Source organism: Ranitomeya variabilis, chromosome 1 (assembly GCF_051348905.1).
Source record: "Ranitomeya variabilis isolate aRanVar5 chromosome 1, aRanVar5.hap1, whole genome shotgun sequence".
Classification (NCBI taxonomy): Eukaryota; Metazoa; Chordata; class Amphibia; order Anura; family Dendrobatidae; genus Ranitomeya; species Ranitomeya variabilis.
The window spans coordinates 692,461,651-692,470,050 of record NC_135232.1 but is presented as its reverse complement, the minus strand read 5'-3'; the positions used below and the strand labels follow the sequence as shown (position 1 = coordinate 692,470,050).

The 8,400-nt window shown below is 40.4% G+C and overlaps 1 protein-coding gene across 3 annotated transcripts; it reads left to right on the top strand.

The window, feature by feature from the left end:
- Window positions 1–526: 526 nt before the first annotated feature.
- On the top strand, window positions 527–7,513 carry ZBTB42 (zinc finger and BTB domain containing 42). 3 transcript variants are annotated; one of them, XM_077266379.1, is made up of 3 exons: window positions 527–1,010; window positions 2,737–4,131; window positions 5,010–7,513. In XM_077266379.1, the coding sequence occupies exons 1-3, from the start codon at window positions 938–940 to the stop codon at window positions 5,084–5,086; spliced, it is 1,545 nt and encodes a 514-aa protein (XP_077122494.1). In that variant the 5' UTR covers window positions 527–937; the 3' UTR covers window positions 5,087–7,513. The 3 variants fall into 3 exon arrangements, with proteins under 3 accessions (XP_077122494.1, XP_077122503.1, XP_077122510.1); XM_077266395.1 differs by lacking the exon at window positions 527–1,010 and adding an exon at window positions 1,367–2,186; XM_077266388.1 differs by lacking the exon at window positions 5,010–7,513 and having other exon boundaries at window positions 652–1,010; window positions 2,737–4,305.
- The last annotated feature ends 887 nt before the right edge of the window (window positions 7,514–8,400 follow it).

Below are 8,400 nucleotides of genomic sequence, written 5' to 3'. Positions count from 1 at the left end.
ACAATACAAACTGTATAAATGAGTAAATGGATATCTTAGACCTGAAGAGACTGGTGTACTTACCTTGGAAATCCATGCTACAATGGCTGTATAATCCTCTTATGCCCAGAAATCTATCTCTGATCTTTATAACAGTTTTGAGTCATAGGCTGTTAAAAAAAATCCTATTTTGCATAGGTGATGGAAAATGAAATTAAACAGCTGCTGCATCACCTCTTGACAAGATTGTTCCACCTCTTGCCTAGAAATCTATCCCTGGTCTGTAGTTTTGATATTGAAATGAGAATGGTAGACTTCAAAATGCTCTTTTTAATAAGAACATTATGCAGTTATTGCAAGGTAAGTACACTGGTCTCATCAGGTCTAAAAGTACTATGTAATTATGAAACTGTGTAGATGTATCCCCTTCAAATAAGGAGTGTTATTCTTGCAACCCACAGTTAAGGCTTTGTGACATCTTTATTACTAAGAGGTTCTGCAGCAGCTGCATAGCCCTTTTATGTTGGGTTTGTTTTTGCACCTCAGTGTGACTGTTTTCTGGAGCAGTCCTCCTCCTCCTGCAGGCTGAGCACAGGAGCAGCCTGTGTGTGTGAGAAGGGCCCAGCTGTAGCTCTCGCCTCTCCCCATTGGCTCCCAGCAGCGGTGGTGGTGGTGACACTTCCCATTGCTGGCTGCTGGGGAGGGGGAGCAGGGACGGTGTCCAGTGCCAGGCTCTGCGCAGAGACCCCACCACCACCACCAAGGAGAGCTCCATGCACCAGCAGCAGCCAGCAGCAGCCTGAGCCCAGGGGGAGAGGCTACCGAGGATTGTGTGCAGAGAGGAGTGTCCTCTCACCAACCTGCTCCAACAACACAGTGCTGCTGCTGCTAGGCTGCCACTAACACAGCCACCCAGGGAGGAGGGAGGTGGCACCAGCTCCAACATCTGGGGAGCTCCATGAAGCCGCAGGATCCCCACAAACTCTGGGCTCTAAAGCAGCCCCCAGCCCCTGGATCCCCCAAAGCAGCCTGTAAGTAGATGCTTGCTCATTATTGCAGAGGGGGGAGGGGGGGTCTGCTCTTTTAAACTGGATGAGACAAGTTTGCAGTCCCCATCTGGACTATTGCTGGTCTAGCCCCCTGGGGACATTGTCCAGACAACAAGGGGGCTCTGCCTTTCAGTCTGATCCTGTTTAGCTGACATCAGGAGCACCAGCAACAGTGCAAAGAAGTGGAGAGCCACAATGTATCTGCATTTGTTTGTAAACAATAACAAGTTTGTTATTAAAGGGGGGAATGGACCGTGGGAAACAAACAATGCTCCAGGCTTGACTTGGTGAGGGCACAGCAGGCAGGAGGGGGCAGAGGAGGGGGTGTTCGGGGATACAATGAGGGCTGTCTGCACTTCCTTAAACTCTGAGCAACCTGCTGCAGTTGGAACCCACAGGCCTGGGACTAACTGCAAAGGTCACAGCCATTGCTCTCCCCATAGCCCAGCAGGGGGATCTGCCTGGTGGGGGGTGTCTGGCTGCTTTTCATGCCATTCTAGTAGTTCATATTAACCCTTTAACATGGCTCCATTGCACACAGTTGCTTTATATTAAGACTTTAGCGTATAGAATAATTTACGTAGTTAGAGAATCTGTTTTTAGAAGTGTTTTTATGAGTGTCTGGAGATTAGGGAGTATACAATGTGTTTTTTTTCCCCCCAGTGTTCAATGGCTGGTTGACTTTAGCTGTAGTTTCCCTTTAAACTGCTGTCCTGGGCCACATGCACCTGTGTCTCCTAAAAAGAAGGCTAGGTAGACATTTGCGTCCTTCCCCAATCTGGCCAGCAGTTGGACCCATGTAATAGATGGCTATAAATGGGGAAGTTGGGGCTTTAAAAGGCAGCAAGCGGCGTGGTTGGCTGGTAGTTGGATTTGCTGTAACATATGGCATTAAGAGGAGCACAGCTGGAGGTAGCATTTCTATCCTGGTGAACTCAGAGCAGCTGACTTTCCAGCTTGCTGTGTAATTAGCAAAGCGAGCACTCCCAGCCTCCTCCTCCTGCACACTGACACAGGCACACACACTGCTTGTCTGCTGGAGACCTTGTCATACTACAGACCATGGCAGAGAGCGAGGCTAGATCACCCTAAATCTCCCCCCGGGGCACCATCCCATCCATGCAGCGCTCCGTCCTATTTTTTGCAGAAGGGAGAAAGGTAAGATAGTGTTCCAAATCTGACTCTAACCTTGCACTTAACTTTTTTTCTTTAATCATATTGACACTTTAAATTATTTTTAAATGCATCTTGTAGAATTTAGCAATTGCAATGGCGGCTTTGTTAGTGCCTTCCCCTAGTTTGGCCGTTGCTGCGCTGCACGGTGTAAATATGTATCCGTGATCCCAACGTCTACAAGTTGAATTAAGTTTTCGACAGCTGCCAAGGCTTGTGTTTTAAAAGGCAGCAGTTACCATAACTACTTGATCACTGCACTGACCAGGAGGGGGACAAAGCTTTGAAAACTGCCTCCTGGAAGCCATTGTTTATTTAAAATCAAGTTTTTCCTGTTCCTGGCAGGTGCAGTTATAGATGAGAGGCTTCTTTTTAAAAATGCAACTTGCTCTTGAGAAATGAGCAGTGGACGTTATGTGCTTTAGTTTTATTTTTTTCTCTCTTCCATATGTTGCCACAGCCAGATTGCTTTATTACAGCTGCTAAGAGGATTTAGTTCACTGTAACATTCAAGTTTTTCCTGTTTTTTAAACAGGTTATGAAGGAAGAATGGAGTTTCCAGACCATAGCCGCCAGTTGCTGCAATGTCTGAGTCAGCAGCGTCACCAGGGTTTCCTGTGTGACTGTACTGTTTTAGTTGGGGAAGCTCAGTTCCAAGCTCACAGAGCTGTCTTGGCGTCTTGCAGCATGTACTTCCATCTTTTCTACAGGGACCAGCTAGACAAAAGGGACATTGTACATCTGAACAGTGACATTGTCACGGCCCCAGCATTCAGTCTGCTGCTCCAATTCATGTACGAAGGGAAGCTGGAATTCAACAACCTCCCAGTAGAAGACGTGCTGGCCGCTGCAAGCTATCTTCACATGTATGACATTGTAAAAGTCTGCAAGGGCAAGCTTAAAGATAAAGAACTCAATTTGGGAGAGAGAGCCACCGATGATGGGTCTGACCTGGAGAAGGAGGATGGTTTCTCTGATACCGATGGACCTCATGGATGTATCCTGGATGCAGGGGATAAAGAAAAAATGTCTACCACTGAATGTGAGAAGCCAACCTGGAAAGAGAAGGTCAGTGGACTTCCAGGCTGGTCCCCAGACTTGATAGGTGTTTCTACAGAGGCCGTGTCATGTAAGACAGCAGCTGGAAAAACAAAGGCCAGTGTCAATAGTTCTTCATGCCCTTTGTCCCAGAGATCTGCTCGCCATACACAGCCTCCAAGTGATGGGGATTGTGCTTTGGATTTGTCTTTCAAGCCAATGTCTGGGAGAGATTCCTTACACCCCTCCTACGTCTTTGGACAGCTGGCTTCCGACAGCCAGCAGCAGGGCACTGTGCCACTTGTTAAAGATGAACAAGGCTTGCTGTCAGAACAGGAGGACAGTGAAGCAAAGAGTCCAAAGAGTCAACATGTTGGGAATTCGGCCAAAAACCTAATGACAGGGTTAGGACACATGTTCACAGGAAATGGAAATTCTCACGTTAGGGAAGAGGACTTGTATCACGATCGAGTCGAGAGTGAAGATGACATGGACTCGTCAGATCTTTCCACGTCTGGTGTCCTCGTGTCCCCGGGACAGATTTGCATATGTCCTTTGTGTAGTAAAGTTTTCCCAAGTCCTCATGTTCTTCAACTTCATCTCAGCTCTCACTTCCGAGACAGAGACGGTTCTCGGATCAAGATGTCTCCGGATGGTTCTGTTCCCACCTGTACGATATGTGGCAAAACTTTCTCGTGTATGTACACCTTAAAAAGACATGAACGTACGCACTCCGGGGAAAAGCCTTACACTTGTGTCCAGTGTGGCAAAAGTTTCCAATATTCCCATAACCTCAGTCGTCACGCTGTGGTTCACACGCGGGAAAAGCCACATGCGTGTAAGTGGTGTGAGAGACGTTTCACCCAGTCGGGTGACTTGTACAGACACATCCGTAAGTTTCACTGTGGCCTGGTCAAGTCTTTGGTTGTGTAGTAGTAATAATTAAGGTCAATTTTTTTCATTGTTGGATCCATTTTTGAGCTCTGTAATAATCTGCCGTGACACAGACCTCCTCCAAGGTGCGTCCCCTCCCCATCACCCCAGCCGAGTAATTATTTAATATATATATTTTTTTCCTGCTCTTTATAAGATTGTGGCAGATTACAAATGTGAAAAAGGGTCATTACATCTCCTTAAATTGCCTAAAATTACTTGCTCAGCACATCCGTTGCCGAAATACCCCCAAAACATATGCACTCATTGCTATAACTACCTATATGATGTCTCTATATTGACTTGCAGATGTATCAGAGCCGAGTCTATGAACAGGTACAATGTGTTGTGTTTAATGCACGACCCGTTCAGCTCTGCTACTTCTGTCTAGTGGCAAAACAGTGGCCCGATTGTCTTTTTCATAGATTCAAGTTTTCTATGCACATTTCAGTCCACAGTATTGGTCCTCGGTATAGGTGAAGTTAGTAAAGTATTGGAACATTTGATAAATGTTTGGTCGCTGCAAAGTATTGACTAATTAATTTAAAAATGCTAATTATTATAGTGTTTCTGTAAACGGTTGAAGACGTTTATCTTGTTAGCCTGATGAATTTTTCTCATTTTGGCTCAATTTATTAATATAAAATCTGCATAGAGCACATTTATAAGACTATGGGCCTTAGTTATCAAGGCTCTCTTACAGATAAACAGTTCTTGTTGCCCTTAGTAACCAGTTGGAACTTTCAGATTTTAAACTGCGATTTGAATGGTTGCTAGGGGCAACAAGGTCAGTTTTAATTTCTTTTTAGACAAGTCTTTTTTTTTTTTTTTTTTTAGGTGTTCCCTCATCTGAAGCAGATGACGAGTTGGGTATTTGCATCTCAAGACAGTTGTACAATGTAGAAATTTGGTGATCACCTGTGGGATCTGTTGCAATCCACTAGGGAAACATTTGTACCTGTCAATTGTTCAACCGATGTTATGACAAATGTCTTAAATATTTCCGGACTGTAAAAGCTATAGTATTCGACAAAGCTGACTTGTTCTACTCCCATGATCCTGTGCAAAGTCTTAAAGGGGTGTATGTTACCTAAAGGCAACCAATCAGAAATGACCTTTGATCAAGTTGGCCAAAATACAGGAGAAAATGCTAATTATTCAACTTTATGAAATGTGACTCTGGGGGGAATCAAAAGCATCAATAGTAATCCAAAAAAGTTAAGCTACTTGACTCCAGTCCATCTAGAATGAAGGTAACAATGGTCTTATTGATTTGCTGTGGTTTGCAGCGTGTTTATGTCAGCATGAAGTTATTTTCTGGGTGGGTCATAAATCAGAAAAAAAAAAATCCTCTTCCATCAATCCATTTTCTTTGCCAATATTGGTGTTTTAATTTTTAAGTGCCAATGGTCGGGTTAGGCTAAAAAAAAATAAAATAAAAAAGTAAAATCCTTATTAAGAGTCCATTGGCATTTACTAGATGAATGAAGCACTATGATACAAATAATTACAAAAAAATAATGGCAGATGCCCTTAACTGCTTCCCAAATGTCCATGTAATGTGAGGAAATATATTTATACACCCACACAGCACCGCTCTTGTTCTGTGTTCAGATGTAAGGCTTCACCAAGGTACAATAGTTTCATTTACTGTTTAGTTATGTTTTTGCTGTGATTTGAAAAATAGCACTGAAGAAAAAAATACTACTAAAATTAAGTTATTTTATTTGTCTTTTTGTTTTTTTCCTGATGGTACTTGATATAGTATTTATTAGTTTTTATTTGAAGTGAAATGATTTATAGAGATTCTATTTAGAATTGTTTTCTTTTGTTTTTTATTATTATTTACCCTTTTAAAATTGAGCGATCATCATCCCCTCCGCAATGGGAACTTTTTGCTGTATATGTTTTTGTTGTTTTGTCTTTATTATTTAATTTATGTATACTTTAATAAAACATGGTAAATTAATATTAGACACTGGCAAACGACAAGGAAAGTTTACATCTGTCTGAACGTGGACATAACTAGGATATAAAATTAAAGGTAAAAATGTAATATAAATCCAGTTGTGCAATGTCTGATTACCTTGTTGTTTTTTCCTGTTTGTTTGATAGCAATGTCATTTGCACTTATTTTTGGAGTCAATAACACTGATATCTTTGGTAGCTGAAAACAAACTTGCGTCTTTGCATATAGCATTTTTTTTTTTTTTTAACACATTGCACACATGCAGTTTGGGTATAAATCTGTAATTTTTTTTATTTATTTTTTTTTAATTTTTTTGTATCTGTGCCTGCTCTGCAGAGCTGCTCATGGGTTTTAACACTGGATGTGAAATAGAATCACACCAATGCTGTGAAATCACTGAAAATTATCAGTTTCTAGTTCTCTTTGAGGTGACAAAATGTATTTGAAAAAAAAAAAAAAACCGGAAAAAAAAACACTAATTATTTCTGTATAAAGTTTTATACTATATAATATGTAGACAGACCTGTTGGCTTGGAATATATTTTATAAGAAAATATTTTGCTGTTCTACAGATTTTTTTTTTTTTCTCCAATAATTCTTTACCTTCTTTTTAGTTTGCGTGGTGTTTTAATTTGTACAACTTTATTTTGTGTGTGTTTAAACTGACAATCGTGAATAGGATTGATGTCTTTATATTTTTTCTTTTGTCAAAAAAATAAAATCTAAATCTGTTATAAATTGTTTAATTTTTATATATATTTTTTTTTTGAAATTTTCTTGCCATTGAATGACTCTTGTGTGCGAATAAATTTCTATGATTAATAAACAGATGTTTACTATGATACAACGAGGCTTACTGATCTTAAACCTAATTTCCTTTTAATCGGGCCATTTACTGGCACTCCATTTGATGCCAGAAGGAATGAAGGCTTATCTGTAGACAAAAGATACTGTCGCTGGAGATTAAGATGTAGTCTGAAGTAATTGACAATACTCATAGTGGCCATACTCCAGCTACTTCAAATCTTAATTACGCTATATTGCATGAGCATAGATGCTTAAAAAAAATGAAAAATAAAAATGTAAATCCGCGACCTTAAAGGGAGTACTTCCACCATGCCAAAATCTTCAGTGACGTCACTAGTTAAATATTGCAAATCGTTCTACCCACTAAAGGGATTCTTCTCTTTTCTGGGTGATGGTGTTTACCAACATACCGTATCGCACATCAGGGCACTGGAACATCTGCTGTTTTCACGGACCGTAACTTGGAGATCAAAAGTTTTGTGAACTTTTAAATTCGCTTGAAATTTCCCTTAAACTTTGGCTGTTTTGCTTTAGTGACATCTGGCAGCCTGAGGCCACTTTGATACAGAATTGAAAGGATTCAAAGTTTAGTCTCTTTCTAGGTTCTGGACTTATGGTGGCCATGCACATTAGATAGCTTAAATATGGAATACGGTGCCTCTTCCATCAGTTTCTCTCCTGGGTGCACCAGATCAAGGCTTTGACCCCTTTTTATATATTTTTTTTTTTCCCGACATCTGATATCAAATGAAAATTGTTAGTATGGTTGACTTTGATTTAATATATATATGGTCACCTTCAGGCAAGTAGATCCTAACTTCCTATCTCCATAACTTTAATTACTTGCTATAAATACTTAATTTATTTACCTGTCACTGTTCTCCTGCATGCGGCCATGTTTTTCTTTTGATACTCCACCTAAGACATGGCTCCCCTCTTCCCTGTAAGTGAATGTAGTTTTCTAGTCTTTTTAGCTATGTGGGCGTCTTCTTGAGGACCATGATTAACAAGAATGGCTTTATATATAAGGAAGATATTTGTTAGGAATGCAGGAGCACAGCACCAAAAAAAACACAAAAACATAAAAAAACACCAGACCCAGGGGAACCGCTGCGCTTGCACCAGGTAATATACATTCTTCAATTATATAGTGTGAAATGAAGAAAACAGTGTGTGTGTGTGTGTGTGTGTGTGTGTATATATATATATATATATATATATATATATATATATAATTTTTTACACACACATACATGCACACATAAAAAAAAAGTATATTAGTGTGTGTATGTGTGTGTGTGTAAAAAAAAAAAAAAAAAAAAAATATATATATATATATTAGTGTGTATATATTTCTAGTTTCAGAGTGAAAAAAACCCTTCTGGGTAGTGGCCTATCATGGCGGCATTTTGGGTTATTAGTGGGACGGACACGAACATGTAGCTCCCCATC

Excerpts from the sequence above, each read along its gene's own strand:
- ZBTB42 (XM_077266379.1), top strand. The coding sequence starts at position 938 with ATGAAGCCGCAGGATCCCCACAAACTCTGGGCTCTAAAGCAGCCCCCA. Across the intron at positions 1,011-2,736 it reads TGGATCCCCCAAAGCAGCCT|GTTATGAAGGAAGAATGGAG; the intron begins GTAAGTAGATGC and ends TTTTTTAAACAG. Across the intron at positions 4,132-5,009 it reads TGACTTGTACAGACACATCC|GTGTTCCCTCATCTGAAGCA; the intron begins GTAAGTTTCACT and ends TTTTTTTTTTAG.